The 24,625-nt window shown below is 50.5% G+C and overlaps 1 protein-coding gene across 1 annotated transcript in view; it reads left to right on the plus strand.

Moving 5' to 3' along the window:
• The window catches only part of BMP6 (bone morphogenetic protein 6), a 168,247-nt gene extending 143,923 nt beyond the window's left edge, over positions 1-24,324 (plus strand). The window contains exons 3-7 of the mRNA XM_062184367.1: positions 2,913-3,061; positions 3,683-3,880; positions 22,190-22,266; positions 22,976-23,086; positions 23,181-24,324. Of these exons, the coding sequence (XP_062040351.1) occupies positions 2,913-3,061; positions 3,683-3,880; positions 22,190-22,266; positions 22,976-23,086; positions 23,181-23,330 (685 nt within the window). The 3' untranslated portion in view covers positions 23,331-24,324. The remainder of the gene's footprint in view (positions 1-2,912; positions 3,062-3,682; positions 3,881-22,189; positions 22,267-22,975; positions 23,087-23,180) is intronic.
• Positions 24,325-24,625: the final 301 nt, after the last annotated feature.

Raw genomic sequence — 24,625 nt, forward strand, 5'->3', positions numbered from 1 at the left:
AAATGGCGGGAGGATGTCATTGGGGAAAACTTGGAAGGCAGAGAGACAGAGCGCTACCGTTCACTGGTTCCTGACCCAAAAGCCAAGGACTCAGCCTGGGTCTTCTACATGGGTGGCGGGGATGCAAGAACCTGAGCCACCACCTGCTGCCTCCCAGGGTGCTGGAACAGAAACAGGAGCCAGGACTTGAACCCAAGCCCTGTGAAATGGGACATGGGGATCCCAAGTGGTTACTTTTTAAAAAAGATTTATTTATTTACTTGAGAGGTAGAGTTACAGACAGAGGGAGAGACAGAGGCTTCCATCCACTGGCTCACTCCCCAAATGGCCACAACAGCCAGAGCTGGGCCAATCCAAAGCCAGGAGCCAGGAGCTTCCTCTGGGTCCCCTGTGCAGGTACAGGGGCCCAAGTACCTGCACCATCTTCCACTGCTTTCCCAGGCCATCAGCAGGAAGCTGGATTGGAAGTAGAGCAGCTGGGACTCAAACCATATGGGATGCCAGTGCCGTTGGTGGATGCTTAACCTACTGTGCCACAGCACCAGCCCCCCAAGTGTTTTCTTAACCACTATGCCAAATGCCAAGCCCTCAAACCTTTTGGGTGAACAGTAAGTCCCGGTTCTTTGATTTAAACGTTGAGCATCCCTATACCAAAGACTCAGAATGCTGCAAAATCTAAAACTTTTCGAGCCACCAACATGATACCAAAGTAGAAAATTTTGACCTGATCCCGCATGACAGATTACAGTCAAAATGTTGTATAAAGTAACCTCTAGGTTATGTGTATTGGGTGTATATGAAACATAAATTAATTTCATGTTTAGACCTGTGTCCCATCCCCACAATGTCTCGTTATGGATATGCAAATGTTCTAGTATCTGAAAAAAAAAAATCCAAAGCATTTCTGGTCCCAAGCATTTGAGGTAGTGAACTCAGCTTGTGCCAAATTGTATTCTGGGCCATGTGACTGCAACTGCGTCTCTCAGACTCAATCTCCCCAGCTGTGAAATACAGGTAGTGCTAGTCTACCTAGCTTTTAGGAATTTTGTTACAAAGACAAGGCACTGAAGGGGCCAATACTTTGGTGTAGCAGGCTAAGCCTCTGCCTGTGGCACCGGCATCCCACAGGGGCTCTGGTTCGAGTCTCAGCTGTTTGTCTTCTGATCCAGCTCTCTGTGTATGGCCTAGGAAAGCAGTGGAAGATGGCCCAGGTGCTTGGGTCCCTGCACTCACGTGGGAGACCTGAAGGGCTCCTGTCTTCTGGCTTTGGATTGGCCCAGCTCTGGCCGTTTCGGCCATTTATGGAGTAAACCAGCGAATAGAAGACGTTCTCTCTGTCTGCCCCTCTCTCTGTAACTCTCCTCTCAAATCAACAAAGTCATAAAAAAAAAAAAAAGGCATTTTGTAACTTATTTAAGTGTACACTAGTAGTATTGTGATGCTTCTTTTAAATTTAGTGTTGAATTCTGGTAATTTTTTTAAAGATTTATTTATTTATTTGAAAGATTTAGAGATATCTTCTATCTGCTGGTTCACTCCCCAAATGGCTACAACAGCCTGAGCTGCGCCAATCCAAAGCCAGGAGCCAGGAGCTTCTTCCGGGTTTCCCATGTGGGTGCAGAAGCCTAAGAACCTGGGCCATCTTCCACTGCTTTCCCAGGTGCATTAGCAGGTAGCTAGATCAGAAGTGGAGCAGCCAGGACTTGAACTGGTGTCCATGTGGGATGCTGGCACCACAGACAGCAGCTTAACCTGCTGTGCCACAGTGCTGGCCCCCCAGTAGTGTTTCTAACTCTGTAAGATTTTGCACTAAATATTTCTAGTACTAGTGGCTTTGAGGTGCTCTGTGTCTGAAATGTCCTCCTCTATGTCCCGAGAATCCCAGCCATTTTCTTCCAGAGGTCTTGGGATATGAGTTTAAATCCAGATTATCCCTGAAGCCCATGATGATGATGGTCCCCTAATATGATCACCATGGCATGAAGGGCAGCAGAAACCTCATGGCATCTTCCCACAGCCCGTGGCATTATGTCCATCGAAGACAGAAAAATACAGAAACATCCCTGTGCCGCCCAGTGGTAGGAATACATTCTCAGAGTTTACCATTAGGAACCCCAGCCCCCGGTTCGTGACAGCTGTGCTGAGATGAGCTTTCAAATCATGCAACACACAAGGGGGCGTCACAGGGTTCATGGCAAAATGCAATTAAAAGGTGAATTTATTTTGGTGCTACAATGTTTGAGATCCATGTGCGGGTTTCCCACGATATGCTTTTACGTGAAGTTCATGAAGACCCCCGCGCACTCCCCCAGTCACACAGCCCACGTGGAAGAGACCCCGACATTGGCTGGAGACTCTGCAGGGGCCTGAATTCGGAGAGAGGCACGGGTGATGACTCAGAAATGTGCCGTGGCGTCCTGTTGCTCACGATGTGTGCAGATGTTCAGGCCCTACTTAAAAATTAAGGAGGGCAGCACGCTTTGTACCTGCTCACGTGGGCCCTGAACTTGACCTTCCCTTCAGCCGTTCCTCGCTGCCTCCCCCTTTTGCCCTCTTTTCATTTGCCGTAAAGTAAGCTATTAGCAATAAGCAGTACCTTAAGAAAATAAACACTGAAATAGAACAAAATCCTGTTTATTTGTAAATTACTGTTGCAGAAAAAGGTTTGACGTGAGTGGCAGTAGCAAGGCTTTTTGTGAATCTAGGTTCTGGCAACAGCTGTCTTATAATCGTACAGTACCCACATCCTGGGTGGTGCCCGCCAGGCACTGCCATGGCCATCAGGGTGCACAGTGCCTTGTGGGTAGATCTGATCTGCACCGGCCTCTTCCATTCCGATGCCGGGGCAGGACGGCGTGAGACTGAACTTCGGGCCAGCGTGGGACTTCCTGTGCCATCTTTCTCTCTTGCAGAGACTCTGACCTGTTTCTGTTGGACACCCGTGTCGTGTGGGCCTCGGAGGAAGGCTGGCTAGAATTCGACATCACGGCCACCAGCAACCTGTGGGTGCTGACCCCGCAGCATAACATGGGGCTGCAGCTGAGCGTGGTGACGCGGGATGGTAAGTGCTGACTCAAGGCTTACCGCAGCTGGTGAGTCGCCGTGTTCATCCGTTTTCTACAGGTGCTGTGGCAGAACTGGTTTACAGCCAATGCCTCAGCCCGCGGTGACCCACTGACCATTCCCTGGTGACCAGCATGACAAAGCAATCCCTTCCCCTGGGCTCTCCTGCAAAGGACGCAGAGATGGGCTGGGTGATCAAGGTCCAGGAGTGGCCATGGGAGCATGGCTTCCATAGGCAGTGGCTGGTGGGAAGAAGCCAAGCAGCTGTTGGAATTCTGGCTGTTGAGTGGGTTGGCCCCGAGGATCTTCCATGCCCATCACCTCCTGCGGGTCGGTGCTCAGCAGCTCAGGGTTACCACCTGCTGCTGCTGCCCCTCCAGGCCTCACCCACGCAGTCGCCTCCGCAGTGGGAGAAAGGATCAGGAAGACAGAGGAGCCAGGCTAGCAGAGCGAGCAGGCTTTCCTTGATTGGATCCACAAGGTTTGGAAGGAGCGTTTTGCCTGCGCCCTTTGAGACGGCGCAGTACCCTCTCGCCCGTTCTCAGGGAGCTGGGATGCGTCCTTCCGAGGGAGCTGCGAGGATCAAGAGTAAAGAGGGTGGCTTTGGTTTGCCTTGTAGGACTCCACATCAGCCCCCGAGCCGCAGGCCTGGTGGGCAGGGACGGCCCCTACGACAAGCAGCCCTTCATGGTGGCTTTCTTCAGAGTGAGCGGGGTCCACGTGCGCACCACCCGGTCAGCGTCTGGCCGGCGCCGGCAGCAGAGCCGCAACCGCTCCACTCAGTCCCAGGACGTGTCTCGGGTCTCCAGCGCTTCAGGTAGGTGTGGCGGTGCGTGGGCGGCGGCCTGGCTGAGAGCAGAAGGCCTGCGGGTGGCTTCAGGTGTGCGGCAGCTTGTGCCCAGCACACGCCCGGGCCACTCGGTATCTGTGGACCACAGCCGCTTGTCACAGCCACCAGTTGTGCAGCTGGGTCCCTAGGGCTCTCGGTGCAGACGCTGCCGAGCGTCTTCCCACTGGGTCAGCTTTCTCCCGATTCTTCATTTCCATCAAAATCCTGAGAGCACCTAGCTGCTTCTGTCTAGTTGCACCATTGCCTGGAGGGTCGTGGGGTTCAGGTTGAGTATCCCTTCCCCCAAATGCTTGGGACCTGAAGTGTTTTGGAATTTTTTTTTTGGGGGGGGGGGGCTGGTTTGGATTTTACTATATTTGCATAAACATGGTGCAATACTTTGGAGAATGGGACCCAAGTCTAAACATGAAATTCATTTATGTATCATATATCTGATGCCCCTGCCCTAAAGATAATTTTGCACAATATTTTTAATGTGCATGTATTTTGACTGTTAGGTTAGGTCTAGAATTTCCAGCTTGTGGCGTCATGTGGATTTTGGATGATTTTGGATCTCAGTTTTTCAGTTTAGGGTGTCCAGCAACCACACCTGGTACATTGTAGAATTCGGACTTGGGTTTGTCAGTGCTCTGGGCTGCTGGCGGTGGAGAGCCCGTTCAGATGGCCTCTGCGAGGGGTTTTGTTGGCTTGCGTCGCTGGGGAGTCCAGGGCTCCCGCGGTAAGCATGGCTACATCTGTGGACTCGGGTGACACTGGGGGTCTCCTTTTCTGCTTTCCTTTGTTGGAGGCTGTCTCAGAAAGACTGTCGCTGTGTGCTGGCCAGGGAGGCAGCCCATAGTTGGAAGATCTTGTCACCTCAGAAGAGGAGGCCCCCTGTTGTCACAGCCTCCAGAGAAAGCCATGGCATCATGTTCCTTGGCTTGTCTAGGGGGCTGTGTCCTTCCTGCAGCACCTGCAGGGCTGAGGCAGCTCTGATTGGCTTGGACTGCACTGGGTGTAGTACCTAGCTGGGCAGGAAGAGCTCTGATTGGCCAAGACCGCACCGGGTGCAGCACCCTGCTGAGAGGAGGGACTCTGATTGGCCAGGACTGTGTTGTGTGCCTACCCTGGAGCTAAGGAGCAGGGTCAGCCCCATGCTCTTAGGAAAACACAGGTACAGAGGTCAAGAGAAAGGAAACTGCCCCTCTTGCCTGAGTGCCAGTTCAGTGGACCTCCAGTAATGTCCCAGCTTTGCTGGTCTATGACTTCCAAGTCCACCCCTGGAGACATGGGGTGAGGGGCAGCTTGTCTTCCCTTCTGACAGCCAGGCGTATGGTGAGAAGGCATTGCATTCAGCCCCAGACAGCCTGACCTAAGCCAGTGTAGCAGGATCTGGGGTTAAAGAGTTTGCTGCCCTACCACTTTGCACAAACCTAACCTGATTCAACTTCGGTGTCTCTCTCTGAAGTGGGCATGATGACTATTGGCTGATTTGCTGGAATTAAATGAGAAGCAAGGATCTACCTCGTAACAGCATCCATGCTGGGAAGTCAGATCTCAGAGTTGATATTAGGATTCGTGGAAAGGAAGTAAAATACCTCTGGACAGGGCATGAATGCTTCCAGGGCACTGTTTATAGATGTCATCTTGGGGCTGCATTGTGGCGCAGCAGGTCAAGCCGTCCTTTGCAAGGCTGGCATCCCATATCCAAGCGCCGATTCAAGTCCCAGCTGCTTCACTTCTGAACCAGCTCCCTGCTAATGCACCTGGGCAAACAGCAGAAAATAGTCCCCATGCTTGGGCCCCTGCCATCCATGCGGGTGACTTTGGTGGAGTTCCAGGCTCCTGGCTTTGGCCCGGCACAGCCTTGACTTTTGCAGCCATTTCAGGAGTGAACCAATGGATGGACAATCTCTCTCTCTCTCTCTCTCTCTCTCTCTCTCTTTCACTTTGCCTTTCAAATAAATAGATAAATCTTTTTTAAAAAAAAAATAATTGTCTTTAAGGGCCAGAAAGAGTTAATGCAGCTTTCCAAAGTGTACCCGGTTTTTCTTCTGGGAAAAAAGTCTCTCTGATTGAGTCTGATTTAATCAGCCATCCCCTCGGCCAGTGGCTTGGATGTGGCACTTGAGGCTCCACCACCCAGTGGGATGTGACATTTTGCTTCTTGTTGTCCTGGTGTTTCTTGGAAGCGTCACACAGCATGGGTGTTCCTGTGTTCACCACTGGAAACGGGCATGGTTGGGGTTTGAGAAAAAGGAGGAGAAACGCTAGCTTTCCTTCAGATGTGGCCTGCTGCGCGGAGTTCCTTGTCTCTGCTTTCCTTCAGGGCACGGTGCAGTCAGCCAGTGGTAGGCTGCCATTCACTAATGAGCTGTGGTCAGTGCGCTACCGCGACCTCAGACGCAGAGGCATCTCTTGAAACGTTGATTGCTTTTGAAAATTAAAATTTCACTGGATGTATTCAGCACCCCCCACTCCGCCCAAAGCACACACCAATCTTTCTTAATTGAGAAAACATGTTGTCCTTGATTTTGGTTTCGGCGATGTCACCCAATTATTATTTTCCAGGTCCCTTTCAACTTTTGTTTTTCAATTTGATGAGTTGAAATGAAATGTGGATATTAAAATTGATTTAATTTGTAATAAGATGCAAGGATCTGAATTTTTCCTTGAACTCCCCACCCTCTCCCCCCCGCCCCCCAAGCCAGGGCTTCCAAATTTTCTTGCTCTTTTCAGCAGAAGCAAAGCACAAGAGTTCACAGAAAATCAGTCTGACTTCAGAGGTCAAGGGTGCTTCCAAAAGTTCATGGAAAATGGACTCAAAGGAGGTTTATTTTGGTGCAAAAATTTTTAAAATATTCCATGCACAGTTTTCCATTATACACACTTTCCATGAAATTTTTGAAAGCCCACATGCATGGAATAAGCTTTTAAATTCCATTTCCATGAACTTTCTGAAGTATTTCCTAATTAAAAGGCCCCAGAAGGCATCACTGTGAGGTCGCCCTCCTCTTCCTCCCTCTCTTCAAAGACCCTGTTGAGCGGTCTGAGAGAGATCACTTGGGTCCGGCACACTGACATGCTGCTTGATATAGTTGCCTCTTCCTTATTTATTCTTCCATTAACGGAGGTGGACACATGGAGGGAGAGGTCCTCTCCGACAAGAGATTTCCAGAAAGAAGGCCTCCTACCTGGAAAAGTGGGCCTGTGGTCTTAGGTGGGGACCAGACGATGCTGAGCTTCATGAACCAGCTTGCTGGCCCGGAGACAGAACACTTGTGGTCTTTGTGAAGCAGGGCTCTCCCCATGTCAGTCTCTCGGCGGCTTGAAGGAAGGGATTCCTTTGCCTCTGCTGCCCCCTTCTTCCACAGCATGCTGCAGGGAATTGATACTTCTCCATGGAAACCAGAAAGAAGCCCACTGGGGATCAGCCGACATCTGGGTAAAGAGGTTCCCGTCATTCATCAATTGCCTGTCATCAGGGCGAAACAGGGCAAAAAGTCCATGGCTATTTTTGGAACGGAGCTGTGTGTGCCTGGGACAGCAGGGCTCACGCACAACAAAGGAGAGAGGCCAAGAGTCCCAGCCGCTGCCTCCCTGCCGCCCACCCAAAGCTGCTCGAACAATTGTACTTGGCTTTCGAGCTGGACTTCCCAAACACGTGTGCTGGCCGGTGGGTCTGGACGACAGGCTCCCTGGATGACGGCTCCCACTTGCCTTTGCTTCTCTGCAGCTGTCTGCACCCTGGGAACGATGGGTGTTGTCCATGCTGTGCATCTCCAGCGGGCTGGGTGGCCCCTGGACAGTACCGTCACACGATGGTCTTTGCACGTGTCTGACTCGCCTCCGTGGGAGTCATGTGTGCAGCCTGCGGGGGTCCCAGTGCCCTGCAGTGCTCTGGCAGCCTCCGGTTCCCTGAAGTGCTGCAGCTTCGTGGTGTTAGTCACTTTCAACTTGCTGCCATTCACCTTCTTGGCTACTCTCAGGAGTCACAATTTGATCTCCTGGGGGACGGTGACACCACTCGGACAATCAATTAACAGATCCAGATGGTCTTGAAGGATGATTCCATGTGGCCATTCCAGGTCCTGATCAAACGGTCCCAGGATCTTCCCAAGTCCTCTTTGGTGGGGGAGGGGTGATGAGAAGGAGGTGGCTAATGGGATTTAAAGTGAGCTGGTGATGCTGAGGTCCTGTGCAGTGTCAGCCAGTTGACTGCTGCCCAGAGTTGGTCTTTGTTTTGGCAGATGGCACTTTGGAAACATTATTTGCCACTTCTAGCAATTTGTGCAAAATTGGAGTAGTCTGTTTTGTCTTCAATGTCTATGTCATCGTCACCCAGCTCCTGTGTGGCCCTGGGATACGTGCATACGTGATGACCTCCCGGTTGATAGTTCCTGTGTGTATCCCTTATACTTTCCCACCAAGGCCGTTTATGCTTTCAGAATAAGGAAGGCAACCAACATTCCTCTTCTACAAGACAGCCATTAGAGCAGCTTACCGTGGCCACGCAACCTGGTGCTGTGGTCTGGGGATCTCACTCTCAGTGTCCCCAGTGCTTCCTTGTGGGCATTTGTCGGGTGGACGGTAGACATGGAAATCTCAGAATAGATTTGGCTCAGGACTGCAAGTTGGTGGCTTGTGTGAGGTCAGAGGAGTTGGGAATTTCATTTTATCATCATAATCTTACATTAAAATTTTAGAGCCTACAGCTTGGCTCCCAGATGTCTGGGTTGAGAGATAAAGGTATGTTCACAGCTTCCTAAATGAAATCAAATCTTAATTCTCCATTGAGAAGCAGGACAGGTGTGACGTTAATGATTCAACGAGCCATCCCAGCTGTACTTCCATGATGCACAACTCTCATTCACACAGCTAAGCCTCTTTGGGATAATGGTTACCAAGCAATTGAAAGAGACTAGAAAGTTCTTTCCTATCTCATCTCTAGGTTTATCACTTGACAATATACAAAGGACCAGCAGTGCTAAAAAGCAATAATAAAGAGGCGTAATCAGGTGCTACCAAGGCTAAGTAACTCACTGACTGTTAACCTCTGGGGGGGACTGGAGATTGGGAGTGACAGAGAAGAGACGGTACTTAGAGCACAGGGAGTCTTGGAGCTCCATCTTTAAGGGAAACCTTGGTCTATGTTTAAGACGCTTCATCCCGTGATCTTTATAAGATCAAAGCTCCAGCTGTGTTACATGGAGCACTCTGCAGTCCTGAAGTCCCAGAGCAGCACAACCCTTCTGGAAGTAAACAGAATCTGGCCTCTGCAAATCAAGCTCTCCTCCTCCGCTTGTTAGGAGATAATCGACACAAAGGGTCACAAGCCCACAGTGGTTCTGGGCCTCCCTTAGAGCCCATGCCACAAGGAATGGGAGCCTCTCGCATGTTCCTTGATGGCCGTATTGATTTTTCAGGACAAGTGGGTGCCAGAGATTTGTTTTGGACAAGATGGATCTGATGAGGTAGGACAACGGGCAGCCAGGCCGGTGAGGACGGAGGTGCCATTTTAACAGCCACTATTTTGTCCTCGCCTGTGTTGCTCTAGGAGAGATGGAAACAAAGTAGTGGATTGTTCCCTCTAAGAGTGAGTTTCCTTGGGGGAGAGCCTGCAGCCTGAGCTCAGGAAAACTCCAGAGAGACAGCGTGGGGCGTGCACTGTGTGATGTTCTGAGCGGGGACAACCTGGCAGAGCTGGCACACCTGCAGCAGTCCCAGAAGCCCCTCTGCAGAGGCCTGCCCAGCGAGCCGGCTGCCTCCTTGCCTCTCTCTCTCTCTTTCCTCTCCCTTGGCTGCGTCTCACAGCCCTGGTCCCTGCCTGTGTTTGCCCCTCTCCGTGTCTTCCCCTTTGTTTCTCTCCCCACCCCGACCCCTAATCTGAGATGGAAAGGAGAGCAGTGGGCCGGCTGCCCAGAGCCCCTGGGAAGCGGGCTGGGCTTTGGCTGGTGCAGCTCAGGTTTGTTGTCCTCCTGGAGCTCACAGACTTGCGACCTCAGGTTCCTGTCGTGTTTGTAACCGAGGTGTGCGCAGTGGCCTGGGAGCCGGAGTAGTGCAGCCTCGCTGGGTGTTGTCAGGATGATTGCTGTACTCTTCTCTTCTTCTTGGTCCCAACGACCGGGTCTTGGCCAGGAGCCAGGAGCTTCTTCCAGGTCTCCCACGTGGGTGCAGGGACCTAGGGACTTGGGCCATCTTCCACTGCTTTCCCAGGTGCACTAGCAAGGAACTGGATCAGAAGTGGAGCAGCCGGGACTCGAACCGGCGCTCAATGGGATGCTGGCACTGCAGGCTATGGCTTAACCCAATGTGCCACAGCACCGGCCCCTGTGCCCTTCTCTTGTCATCCTGGGCTCAGCCCCTTGAGCCTCTCCTGGCCATTGGTGCCAGGAAGCCTGCACATCCTGGCCTCTCATTGCTTAGTGAGTAAACCTCAGAAATAAACCATCAGTGGGCTCCATGCTCTCCCATCACGTGGCTTCCTTGCACTTCACTCTGTGTGGCTTTTTGGGAGGACCACATACAAAGAGTGCTGCTTGGAATTAGCCCAGATGTCATGGTTAGGGCCGTGGGGTGTGACTTCCAAATCAAGGTGCCTGCAGCCCAGTGCGGTGCCCGTGGCCATTGCCTGTGCATATAGGTTCTGTGTGGAGGTGCCACCCTCCTGTCTGCCCTGGGGTCGGGGAGACTCCACCATCACCTGGGCCCCAGACTGGCCCCCTATCTGACTCCTGCCACCACAGGGGAGGCTGGGACCCAAGGGTAGGAAGCAGAGGCTGTCACCAAGCTGGCACCCCGGGTTCTAGTCCCGGTCGGGGCGCCGGATTCTGTCCCGGTTGCTCCTCTTCCAGTCCAGCTCTCTGCTGTGGCCCGGGAGTGCAGTGGAGGATGGCCCAAGTGCTTGGGCCCTGCACCTACATGGGAGACCAGGAGGAGGCGCCTGGCTTCTGGCTTCGGATCGGTGCAGCACGCAGGCTGTGGTGGCCATTTTGGGGGGTGAACCAATGGAAAAGGAAGACCTTTCTCTCCGTCTCTCTCTCTCACTAACTCTGCCTGTGGGGGGGAAAAAAATCCACAGATGCAGAGCCAAATACACACGCGAGGCTTGGGTGAGGAAGCCAGAGCCGTGGGAGGAGCTGGCACTTCAGCCCAACCCCCGCCCTCTCTGGTTGTGGAAGAGGGAGGATGGGGCTCCCTGGCACAGCCACGTGGACCTGTGGGATGCTTGTGCCTGATTGTGTGCTGCTCGCTAGTGGGTGAGACTGAGCGAGACCCTGACCTCCCTTGGCCAAGTAGCGGGAGAAGAAAGGCTTAATAAGGAGCACACTTGGCGTGCAGCAGCCTGGACCGCTGCTCGACCGTGCGCCTGCACCTGCCTCTCGGTCAGCACGCCTCTCCCAGCCCAGAGCGTGAAGTGGCTTCCTGTTCAAGAATCTTTCTTTAGGGAGCAAGTGGTGGGGCTTTAAAGTTCATCCTCACCACCTCTCCTGGACCCTGCCAGGCAGCTTTTGAAGTTTCCTGTGTGATGGTCCCCACTGTCCTACTCAGGGGTGAGGTGAACCCCATTTCAACCTCCCTTAAAATCCAAGTTTAAATGTCTGTAAGGTTCAGTGGGAGAAGAGAGAGATTTGGGCCCCCCTTTTAAAATAGAAAAGATTGGCCGGTGCCGTGGCTCAATAGGCTAATCCTCCGCCTTGCAGTGCCGGCACACCGGGTTCTAGTCCCGGTCAGGGCGCTGGATTCTGTCCCGGTTGCCCCTCTTCCAGGCCAGCTCCCTGCCATGGCCCAGGAGTGCAGTGTAGGATAGCCTAAGTGCTTGGGCCCTGCACCCCATGGGAGACCAGGATAAGCACCTGGTTCCTGCCTTCGGATCAGCGCGGTGCGCCGGCCGTGGCAGCCATTGGAGGGTGAACCAACGGCAAAGGAAGACCTTTCTCTCTCTCTCTCTCTCACTGTCCACTCTGCCTGTCAAAAAAATATTAAAAAATAAAATAAAATAGATTTATTTGCAAGGTAGAGAGGGAGAAAGAGCTATCTTCCATCCTCTAGGTCACCCCCTACATGGCCATAACATCCAGTGCTGGGCCAGGCAGAAGTAGGAGGCTGGAACTCCATCCAGGTCTCCCTAGTTGGTGACAGGGGCCCAAGTATTGGTGCTGTCATCTGCTGGATCAGAAGCAGAGTAGCCAGGACCCCAACCAGGAGCTTGAATACGGGATGCAGGCATCCCAAGCAGCGGCTTAACTCACTGTGCCACAACTCCCACCCCAGGATTTTGGCTATTTAATCGCAATCATGTGAAGGTCTCCCTCCTGAAAAGATTCTAAAAGGACGTGGAAGCCACATTGCTAAAGGCAGTTAATATCTTTCTAATACGCTTGCAGCTCAAACATCTGTGATGAGAGGAATGTTTTTCTCCTGTACAAGAGTAGACTAGGGAAGCCGGCATGGTGATGTAGCGGTAAAGCCACCGCCTACAGTGCCAGCATCCCCTAGGGGCTCTGGTTCAAGTCCTGGCTGCTCCACTTCTGATCCAGCTCTCTGCTATGGCCTGGGAAAGCAGCAGAAGATGGCCCAAGTCCTTGGGCCCCTGCATCCATGTGGGAGACTCAAAGAAGCTCTTGGCTCCAGATTGGTGCAGCTCCAGCCATTGCGACCATCTAGGGAGTAAACCAGCAGATGGAAGACCTCTCTCTCTCTCTCTCTGCCTCTGCCTCTGCCTCTCTGTAATTCTGCCTTTTAAATAAACAAACAAATCTTTAAAAAAAGAAAAACATCTAACAATTTCATGAATGCCTTCTACAACCAGAAGAAGGTAACACCCCTGTGTGGGATGCTGGCACTGCAGGCGGCAGCTTTACCTGCTATGCCACAGCACCGGCCCGGAGATTGTTGGATTCTGTCATTTGATTATGCAGCCGCATTCTTGCCCAAGGCCACCTGCAGCTTGGCCTGTTTGTCCAAGTTACCGTGGCTCAGTCCCCTGAGCCTTGTCTCAGGCCTGGGCTGCAGGGCACTTGCCCAAGCCTATACTCGTGTGCCAAAGAACTACATGGAAGACCAGATTTCACTTGACTTTAAAGAACAAGGTTCCTTAAAAATGTTTAAGACTAAGACTGCACCTTCCACAGAGCCATGTCCAGGGGTGCCAGGGAGCCCTGGTGTCCAATAGCAGATGTGTCTGAATGGTTCGCCAGCATCCCCGACATGCGAGCCTCTAGGCTGGAGGTCAGGCTCTCCATTCTAGGGTCTGCAGCCCCCAGACAGCAGCAGGCCCATTCCTAGTGATTCAGACTCATGGGGTTGGGAATAGGGCCCAGGACCCTGCACTTGAAACTTTCCAGTCATTCCCATGACTCAGGCACAGGCAGACCACCTGCTGGAAGCAGAGGACTGCCACTCTCAAAGATCCCGGCAGCGGCCTTGGGGCTCCTGCTCTGTTTTAGTTTTTTTTTTTTTTTTCCCTTAAATTTTTATCTATTTGAGAGGCAGAGACCGAGAGAGACACAGCTGTGGAGATCTTTCATCTGCTGGTTCACCCATCAAATGCCAGCAACAGCCAGGCTGGGCCAGGCCAGATCCAGGAGCCAAGAATTCCATCTGGGTCTGTCATGTGGGAGGCGGGGACCCAGGGACTTGAGCCATCACGGCTGCCTCCCAGGATGCGCGTTAGCGGGAAGCTGGCAGTGGGAGTGGAGCTGGGACTCAAACCCAGGCACTCTGATGGCAGCTTAGCCGCTGTGCCAAGTGCCTGCCCCTGGTGTTCTGTTGCCTTCTCTTCTCTCTCTCTCTGCCCTTGCCTGGTGATCCCAGAGAGACAAAGCTGGGTGACCTCCCTTTCCCCCACTAAAACGGATGTTTTCCTACTCGATTTTTAACTGGCTGTCTTCAGACCACTTATCTAAACAAAGATCAAGGCTTCTGGGAGGGGGGTGGGGAAGAGTTTATCTGTGATCTGTGTGTTCCAACAAACAGAAAGCACCATGAGTGTCTTCCATTAGAATCCCGGCCACCGACCCTTGGCCCGCAGTCACAAGTATTCCGACCTGCACAAATATTTATTCATTCCTTGCCACTGCTTGACATGGAATTGTATGGAAACTTCGGTGTGGCCTGCAAGTATCTGCAGGAGGAAAAACCGGAGCGTTAAATTCCCCTCTTTCCTCCCTCTGGCCCCAATCCCTACTTAACAACAAAAATGCCAGTGTCTAAGCTCTAAAAGAAATCGCTGTTCTTAGAGAGAAAGTTCTCTTTGTTGAGCGGTGGGAGAGGCAAATCACCAGCAGGTTCGCAGACAACTAGAACTATTGGTGATGTTACAAAGGCCTGCAGTGATGTCATGTTGGTTCCATGCGGCAGAAAAGAAACACAGAGAGGTCGTCCTGGTCTGCCTTCTGATAGCCACGCTCCTGCGGCCTGGATGTCCCGCTGTTCAGTTCAGCTCTGACACCTGATAAAAGCACAGCTGAAGTTCAAAGTTCAAGGACAAGTCCCCAACAAGACTGCCCTCCCTTCAGACACCGGCCATATGTGAGGTCCCCAGGCCGCCCGCCCATCTGTCTGACTTGCCTCAAAGTCTCCATGCCCCCTCCCTTCCTGTTTGATTTTCTAGAACAATTGTTTTATTTTTTTATTTTTATTTTTTTTTATTTTTGACAGGCAGAGTGGACAGTGAGAAAGAGAGACAGAGAGAAAGGTCTTCCTTTTTGCCGTTGGTTCACCCTCCAATGGCCGCCGCGGTTGGCGCGCTGCGGCTGGCGCACTGCGCTGATCCGATGGCAGGAGCCAGGTGCTTCTCCTGGTCTCCCATGGGGTGCAGGGCCCAAGCACTTGGGCCATCCTCCACTGCACTCCCTGGCCACAGCAGAGAGCTGGCCTGGAAGAGGGGCAACCGGGACAGGATCGGTGCCCCAACCGGGACTAGAACCCGGTGTGCCGGCGCCGCAAGGCGGAGGATTAGCCTATTGAGCCGCGGCGCCGGCCAATTCTGTTTTATTAAGAGGAACAGCTCAGGGCCAAAATGAAGAGGCCTGTGAGGCAGGGTTGGCAGGTGGGGGGTCAGGTGGGGACCAGGAGTTCCCACACCCCTCCAGCTGTACCATGCTCAGAACATCACTGGGTTCACCAGGCGTGAAGCTTCCTTGAGCCTTGCTGTCCCTGGTCCAGTCTGCTTTGTGTTGCTGTAACAAAACACCTGAGACCAGGTGGTCTATAGGGAAGAGACGTTTGATGTGGCTTGCGGTTTGGGGGACTGAAAAGTTCCAGCTGCAGTGGCTGCGTGTGGCGAGGGCTTCGTGCTGCATCATAACGGGGCAGATGGCATCCCGTGGTGGGAGCGCCTGCAGGAGTGGCCCGCAGTACGTGCAGCAGCCATGCAACCCATAGGAGGACCTTACGTTATAGCCATACGCTACCAAGGTAACCAGTTTTGTCTCACAAGACTTAACCCACTCCCATGTCAATAGGAATGAATCCCTCCCAAGGGTGGTGCCCTCATGACCTGATTACCCCCCCACCTCTTAAACCCCCTACCTATTGGTGTCATTGCAGTGGGGGCCAAGCTTCCAGAACATGGATCTTTGGTGTGGGGGAGAGGTGATAAACTACATCCAAACCACAGCACTAGGGCATCCTTGCTATGCACAGGTGATTAGATCATCGGCTACATGATTTGTTCCAGTTCCATCCACCTCCCCTTCCCTAAATTCAAGTTCCAGCTCTCTAATCAAATGCTCGGCATGCCTAGTGACCAGCTCCCCTCCTGGAGCTGTCTAGGAGCCCATCCCAGGCTATCCAGGGGCCTCGGTGGCACAAGACACTGCCAATGCTCAGGAAATTCCAGGGTTTTTTATGCTGTGTGCCAGGGACAGGGCCAAAGAGCATATCTGCTCCATCGACTCTGTTGTTTTGCTTGCCTGTGTCTGCCTGGCCTGGAAGGGAAAGTTGTTTATAGGAATCTCTGCTTTTTTAGAGACCACTGATTCCAAGCTGGAGTTTGGAATCTCCGAACTTCCTCTTCCAGAGGAAGACTTGGGTTGCTAGCCTGGAGAGGACATTTAAGAGGAAGCTGCTTTTGGGGAAACACAGGCAGAATGAGGCTGGGCAGGGAGCATTTCAGAAAGCAGGAGGGCCGTATATCATTCTAACCTAGGACACCTGAACAGGTGAAAGGGACCAGGGCCAGTGTGGCCCCCTGCACCCAGCTGGCAGGAGAGGAAAGAGAGGGATGGGGGTTTGGAAGCAGGCCCCTCCCTTCTTCCCCATGGACATGGATGCAGGTGGAACTCGGGCATGGGGCCACACCTAACAGCAGTAGAAAATGCTGTCTGGCCCTGTGTCCGAGAGGTGGAAGGAAGATGTGGGATTCTAATGAACGCTCAGTGTCCTCCACCATGCTTCCTTGAACCTTCACATCCTCACTCTATGGAATATTCCTCCCCGACAGCCTCATGCCTCACTCCCAAGGGTTCCTTCAGCTTTCTCCTTAGTGGATGCCTTAATCCCAAGATAAGCTTGTCAATCAATGCAGTAATGAGCCCACTCCCACCTAACTATTGAATGGCAACTTAGGGTTCTCCAGGGAAACAGACCAAGAGGCTATGTCTTTGTCAGCAAGGAGGTGGCTTATGGGAATTGGCTAAGAAGACCCAAGAGTCCAAGCTGAAGCATCAGGTGAGCCGGTGGTGCAAGTCCCAGGCCAGGGCCAGTGGCTGGAGGACCAGGAAGAGTTGCTGCTATCAGTCCTGCAGTCCAAAGGCCTAGGTCCGGGAGCACTGGTATCCCAGGGGAGAAGATGGAGGACCCCACTCAACAAGAGAAAACTTGCCCTTCCTCTGTCTTGTCTTTCTATTGGAACAGGTTTGATGATGCAAAGTTATGTTGGTGAGGACAGATCTTGCATAGTTTGCCAATTCAAGTGCTATTCTATGGGTAGATATGTGGGCCTCTCTTAGCCCGCTCAAGTTAACACATTGGCCATCACAGGGCTCTTGATTGCACACAGAAATAGACTTTAATTAACTTAGAAAAATCAATATCATGGTACCAGGGAGCTCAGTCAACAAGCCTAGAAAAACAAATGCAGATGGGAGGCGCTCAGTGTGGTCATGGTCCATGGAGACATCACCCTGGACACTGGCTGCCATGCCACCATTCTTGTGTTGCCATCACTCAAGTTCTGCGTGCGGGGCTGGGGAGGGATTGCGTTTCATTGGTTTTGATGATATCATAGCCTCTCTGCAGGCGACAGAGAGGGGAGCAGTCGTTCCCACTTACCTAGGAATTCCCCACCATGGGAAGTGTCCCTCGAAGCTGAGTACTCAATAAATATCCATGACAGCTGACTGGAATTCTAGGTTTATGGCATGACTTCAATGAAATTAGTTTTTAGCAAATATTTTTATTGTTTGCTGTTGATCTACTTTGCGTTCCTTTGTAGAGAATGTTCATTTTAATCTCTTGGTAGCTTCTAAGAATTTCTTGTATATATTTGGTATACTAATTTTACCAGATGTGGGCTAGGTAGGAATTTATAAGGATACTTCAGAGAACTCATGGGAAAATGTAATTAAAGATAAATTCATTTTTGTGCAAATTTTGAAATCTATACAGTTTCTTTCACAATGTGTGTTTTCCATGGACTTTCTGAAGACCCTTGTTTATTTTGTTCAGCACTCATGCCAATAAAAGATATTTTTGTCTGTCTCCAGTTCAAGAAAATACCCATCCATTATGTTTGCTAATATTACTTTTCCCTTATTTCTGTCTTCAGAAATCCCTATTAGAAATATGTTGGGTGGTAGGTATTTGGCGTAGTGGTCCAGATGCCCACATCCCATATGGGAGGCCTGGGTTCGACACCTGGCTCTTGCCCCTTGCCAATGAAGGTGTTAGTGGGCGTGGTGATGGCTTAAGTGATGAGATCCTGCTGCCCATGAGGGGACCTGAATGGAGTTCCCAACTTCCAAAACTCCTGGTTTTGGCCTAGTCCCAGACATTGTAGGCGTTGGGGAGTGAATCAGCAAGCCTAAGTGCGTGCTTACCCTCTTTCCCTCTCTCTCAAATGTATACAATGTTTTTAAAAATATGCCAGACCTTGTATTCTATCTTCCCTATCTTGTTACAGAGAGTGTCATATTTTTTGGCCGTTGAGTTTGTGCTATATATGAAGGGTTCTCTTTATTTTTTTCCCAGAAATCTTATATTTAAGGAATACAAATTTCATAATTACAGCTTTAGGAACATGGTGATTGTTCCCACCATATCCACCCTCTCACCCACACTCCCATTCATCTCCTCCTCCCTCTCTTATTCCCATTCTTTTTTACTAAAATCTATTTTCAATTAACTTTATACACATATGATTAACTCTGTGCTAAGTAGAGTTCAACAAATAGTATGGAAAAAAACTTCCTCAACAATTGAGACGAGAGCTGTTCAATATCAGTACTTCTCAAAGTGTCAATTTCACTTCTATAGATTACCTTTTAGGTACTCTATTAGTTATGGGTCAGGGAGAACATCTGGTATTTGTCCTTTGGGGCCTGGCTTATTTCACTAAATATGATATTTTCCAGTTTCATCCATTTTGTTGCAAATGAGTGTATTTTGTGGGTTTTTTTAACTGCTGTGTAGTATTCCATGGTGTACATATCCCATGATTTCTTGATCCAGTCTTCAGTTGATGGGCATTAGGTTTTATTCCATAGCTTGCTATTGTGAATTGAACTATGATAAATATGAAGACACAGATAACTCATATGCTGATTTAGTTTCCCTTGGGTAAATTTGCAGGAGTGGGATGACTGGGTCATATGCTAGGTCTATATTCAGATTTCTAAGGTATCTCCATACTGTCTTCCATAGTGGCTGTACCAATTTACATTCCCACCAACAGTGGATTAGGGGACCTTTTTCCCCACATCCTCGCCAGCATTTGTTGTTTGTTGATTTCTGTATGAAAGCCATTCTAACTGTGTTTTTTTTTTTCCTAACTGTTGTTTTGATTTGCATTTCCCTGACAGCTAGTGATCCTGAGCATTTTTTCATTTGTCTGTTGGCCATTTGGATTTCCTCTTTTGAAAAATGACTGTTTAAGTCCTTTACCCATCTCTTAACTGGGTTGTCTGTGTTATTGTTGTTGAGTGTCTTGATATCTTTCTATATTCTGGTTGTTAATCCTTTATCAGTTGCATAGTCTGCAAATAATTTCTCCCATTCCATCAGTTGCCTCTTCACTTTGCTGAGTGTTTCTTTTGTAGTACAGAGGCTTCTCAATTTGATGTGATCCCATTTTTCAGTTTTGGCATTGATTGCCTTGCTTCTGAGGTCTTTTCCAAGAACTCTTTGCCTATGCCAATGTCTTGCAGGGTTTCCCCAATGTTATGAAGAGATTTCTTTAAATATATTGTCCAATTCTTTAATTCTCTCTTCAGTTGTGTCTAATGTATTTGCTTAGCTGTTTCATTTTTATTTTCAATAATTCACCTTTATAAGCTTCTACTTGGCTCTCTTCTACATCTTCTTGTTCTTTTGCAAGCCCTTTTTTATACTATACTTGTGTTAGGGTTTCCAGTCCTCCTCTTCTCTCTCCCCTTTTTTGGACATTCATTCTAGCCTCAGCAGTGACTCCGACCCGCAGTCCCTGGGGAACCCTGTCTCCTCTGTCTTGCATGCCAGCTCTCCTCTTGACCTTGTTTCTTTATGTAGCTGATTCTGGCTGAGGTATCATTTCCAGCTAGAAGTTTCTGTCTCTTCTTGTGTTGGAGGTTGGTTGGTTGGTTTTTCTGAGTCTTCTGTGCCCAGCACTTTGAAAATTCCTCCCCCTACCCCACCCCAGCATTGAATTTGCTTCTCCTGGGTACCTGAATTTACAGTGAGGCGAGGTAGGCAGGAAAGAAGAGAGAATAAGTTCAGAGTTAGTAACCACCTCAAAAAGTTGGCCTTTCCTCCTATTACAGGTCACTGGCCTGAGTTGGTATCATTTGTCTCTTTTTCTTACAAGATCATGAAATCGGCCTGCTGTCTCCTGATTCAGGGCCAGGAAGTCCAGGAGTACAAAGACAAAATTCTAGTCCAAACAGGCGTTCAGTATCGGGTAACTTACCGGCACTGTGCTGTCTTGAGCAGTGCAACCACATGTGGGTCAGTGATAGGCTGCATATATCATGGTCCCATTAGATCACAACAGCTGAAAAATTCCTGTTGCTGAGTGATGTCCTGGCCATGGTGATGTCATAGAGCAAAGCCTGGTGTGTTTATGATGATGCTCATGGAAACACATGTAACTGTACCACCAGTCATAAAAATACCACACACAATTCTGTGTGGTGCAGAAGACTTGGTGGTAACAGAGAAGTAACTACATTACTACTGGTAGTTTCTGTATATACTGTGCTCATTAGAGTCAGCCTTGTGACACCAGCAGCAGCTCGATGCATCTGGCATCCACTGTAGCTCCTGTTTGCATCGTTTGCTCTTGTGCTTGATTCAGGCTTGTGTTGCTTCGTTCATCAGGAGCCCATAGCACACTGCAGTGTGCACACAGTGATGAAATCACCTAATGACCCATTTCTCAGAAGCAATCCCCACCATTAAGCAGTGTGGGATTCAGAAGGGCAAAGGCAGTGTGCAAATGGCCTGGGCTTCTGTATCCATTGAAGTCTGCGTTCAGTGAAAGACCTTTCTCCCAAGTCTTCTCCCTAACCTTCATCTCCCCTTCTCTGGAATGTTCCAAACCCACTGTGATTAAATATTAATACGAAAAGAAAGGTTAATCCTTTGGAACCACAGCTCTGAACAATCGTTCTGTGGCTCTGAGACCTTCAAAGGCTCACTGTGCCCCTCTGGTCGGGAAGCCCACATCGTTGTGGTTGGCAGTCGAGGCCATTTCGTTTCTCCCACTTTTTCTTGCTCGACTTCTCTTTACATACAAAGGTGCTTTATAAACTGCATGGAAAAATAGAATTAATCAGCATAAGTTTATTTGGGTTCAAAATTTATTTTTAAGTCCATGTGCGGACTTTTTTTATGCCACTCATTTTTCATGAGCTTTTTGAAGACCCATGATAGGCAGGGATTTCAAAGTTTTGGGCACAAAAGTAAACTTTTAATTCCATTTGGCATGATTCCCTGGTTCCCTGAAGTCCATTCCAACCAGACCACTCTCTTCCTCTTGCTCCCACCCCGCACTGCCCCTTCTCAACTCCCGGCGCTAGCCAGGGCCCTTGCACAGAGCATTCAGACTGGCCAGTGTTGGGGTTGCTCATATGTGTCTCCCACTCCCGCTTCCTCAAGGTCTCGGGATGGAATCCACATCTAACTTAGTTTCCTGATCTGGCAGTGCCAACCAAAGGCACAGGACAGCTGCCCCCATGGGCCTCCGGGGGTCAGGCATGCTCAGGCTCTCGCTGGGGATCAGACTAAGCCAAGCTGGTGGCACCTGTATCACACGGGGTGGGTGCAATGGTCCCCTCTGTCCTCGGTTGCAATATTCAATGGAAAACCCCAGGAATATACGATTCACATGTTTAAAAACTGCTATCACAGAATATTGTTATACTTGTCCAATTTTCTTGTTATTGACCTCTTACTGTGCCTGATGAACTCAGCTTTGCCAAAGGTAAGGATGTATAGAGAAACACATAGTGTAGTGGGGGTCTTGGTGCAATGTGTGGTTTCAGGCACCCACTGGGGGTCCTGGAGCATATTCCCCCGTGGATAAGGGGAGACGCTGACTGTAAGCGCCAGCAAATTCTGGGACTGCTGGCTTGTAGTGCAGAAGGGCTCAGCCCTGGCTGTGAGGTTGGCACACACACACGTGCGTGCCTTCCCGTGCAGGGTTCCCCCTCCCCCATTCCCGGGCCCCCCTGGATAGGCCTTATGCCACTTCCTTCAAGATGCTTCCTGGCCCAGCAGCTCTCGCCCACGCCTCTGGGCTGCTTCAGGTGGCCTCTGTTTGAAATACAGCAGATCCTGCCTGGCACAGTCCTCTGTAAACATCAGTTCAAAGTCTCCAAGGCCAAGGCCATCTGGGCTTACCCCTCCCCAGGCCTTGCACACAGTGGGGCTCACAGCCCACACCTCTGGGGTTTCAAGGTGCCCGCCCAGGTCAGCGGCGTGCTCACTGCCAACTGGAAAACGGGGTATGAAGTGCCAGCCAATCCGGAGAGCCTTTGAGAGACCACGTGTGTCTGACAGGGCTGTCCTGAGCCTCCTACAACGCCCGGCCCTTGGTGAACTCCCCGCGTGTGTGTTTAAAGAGTTAACGGGTGCGTCTTGAATTTCCTCGGACAGATTACAACAGCAGTGAGTTGAAAACAGCCTGCAGGAAGCATGAGCTTTACGTGAGCTTCCAGGACCTGGGGTGGCAGGTGAGTACTGGCCGCAGCCATCCTGCAGGACCTCCCAGGCGAGAGCTATGATGTTTCCACCCGTCCCACCCGTCCCAGGGGCCCAGGCTCCTGGTGCATCGAGTGTCCACTGACGCCTTCTGGGCTTCCCAAGCTCTGTGATCCTTGAAAACCAATGCTCGCATTTCCCGGGACCCTCACCTCATTCATTCAAAGCCCACGGGACTTATGTTTATGTGGGCGTTTGCACAAATTTTAATAGTTTTGAGATAATGATGTAATAGCTTTCTCCAGTGGCCATCAGTTGGCTCACCCAAACCATGCAGAAGAGCACAGGGGTTTTGCCCCACATGGCAGAGCCACTGCTAGTCTGTAAGCAGCAAATTTAATTACAGGTGATGAGAGGTGGTAGTTTCTGTAGGCAAGTGGCAATGCTTTGACAGGGGCACCCTGGGCTCCTGGAGGTCCTTTGGGTCCAGGCACCTGTGGGCTCCCAGGCCTAACGTGCAGGTAGCAGCTGAGGCTGTGTGGGCCTGGGGAAGGAGCAAGGGCTCCCGAGGCAGACTGACCAGGTCCACACAACTTTGCCACTTGCCTGTGAACCTGGGCAAATGTTCCCAAGCCTCCCTATGTGTCCACCATGAATTCTCGCTTCTCACAGGGCTACAGAGCACAGAGGGTGGATGGAGGCAGGTCTGTTCATTTTTTGTTGCTTCCTTTTGTTATCAAGGACTGGATCATCGCACCCAAGGGCTATGCTGCCAATTACTGTGACGGAGAGTGCTCCTTCCCCCTCAACGCACACATGAATGCAACCAACCACGCCATCGTGCAGACCCTGGTGAGCGTGCACACGTGCCACTTTGCAAATGGGACCAAACCCAGACCAGGAGCCTTTCCTAAACGGTGCTCTTCCTGCTGCTGTTTTCAAACAGGTGCACCTTATGAATCCCGAGTATGTCCCCAAACCGTGCTGTGCGCCAACTAAACTCAATGCCATCTCAGTTCTCTACTTTGACGACAACTCCAACGTCATCCTGAAGAAGTATCGGAATATGGTTGTAAGAGCCTGCGGATGCCACTAACTCACAGCCGTCTGCTGGGGGACACGAAGTCCACTCTGGATTCCTGGACGACATCGGCCTTACAAAGCATTCAGAACCACAGTGGAAGTGAGATAACTCTGAACCCCATCTCCTGCTGGTGCCTTACCGCCCCACAGAAGGCTTGAAGGACCTCACTGGTTTCGTACATAACGTGACTAGTCGAATGTTTCACAGGTTGAGGTCTGGCCACTGCGGAGACAGAACTTTGAAGCGCTCCCTGCCCCCGCAGCCCCCGCCCCCAGTGCCCACCAGAGTTAGCTGGAGCTCAGGCTGTTTGTGATGTTAGTGGGTAAGTAGGGAAAGCAACGTCGGGGAGAGTGCTTGGCTCCAGTGTCAGCGGTTCAGTAGCATCTATCACAGGTTGGTTACGTGGGATGATGCAGAGTTTGCTCCCAGGAGGGTCAGTTCCCATGGGAGAAACAGCCCCACCTGTAGCCAGGTGCCTTTTGTCTGTCATTGCTGGTCCATGTTTTGTGCTGTAGTTTGTTAGAAAACAGACTTGACTTCAGCCAGAGCCCACCCCATCGTTTCCACACCTCCACTCTCCCGCCTGTATTCTCAGAGACAGAGTACATGAGGCATGGCGTACTCGCCATGGCCCTCGCCTTAGCAAGCAGCTCTGCACCCCCTCTCTACATCGGCCTGCCACCTTCAGGAACGTCGGCTCTGAGCGCTGGTGTGTGAACGTGGTTCTGTGCCTGTTCCCGTACAGCCTAGCAATGCTGTAGTTAGAACCGCTAATGGAGACAAGAAGGGGCGCCTGGCCATTAGGCAAGGGCTGAGTGTGCTGTTTATAAACGGAAATCAGTTTCCTCCTGTAGAAAGCTAAGGCTCAGATTAAATCTTAGAATATTTTTAAAAATGTCTTTTTCACAAATTCATGTACTGGAAAATCAATTTCATACTAAACTGATTAAATAATACATTTATAATCTATAGTTCTTTGCACTTACAGCTTTGTTTTTTGTAAATAGGAACTATAATTTATTGTCTATTTTATATCCCTTTTGCTGTAACATGTAAGGAAAAGACTGGGCTTTTTTTGTTTTTGTTTTTTTAAAAAGTTTATTTAGAAAGTATAGTGTAAACAAATTGTACCACTTTGATTTTTCTTCCAATACAAGACTCATGATGCAAAGCCGAAGCCTTTCCTGACGGCTGGGCTTCTGGAGAAAGTTGGGTTTTTCAAGAGTATCTGTGAACCTCACGTGATCAATAAAGATTCCCTGTACAGCAGGGGCCGGTGGCTGCTCTGTGGAGGCGGGCAGAGGGCA

This window comes from Lepus europaeus, chromosome 3 (assembly GCF_033115175.1).
Source record: "Lepus europaeus isolate LE1 chromosome 3, mLepTim1.pri, whole genome shotgun sequence".
NCBI lineage: Eukaryota > Metazoa > Chordata > Mammalia > Lagomorpha > Leporidae > Lepus > Lepus europaeus.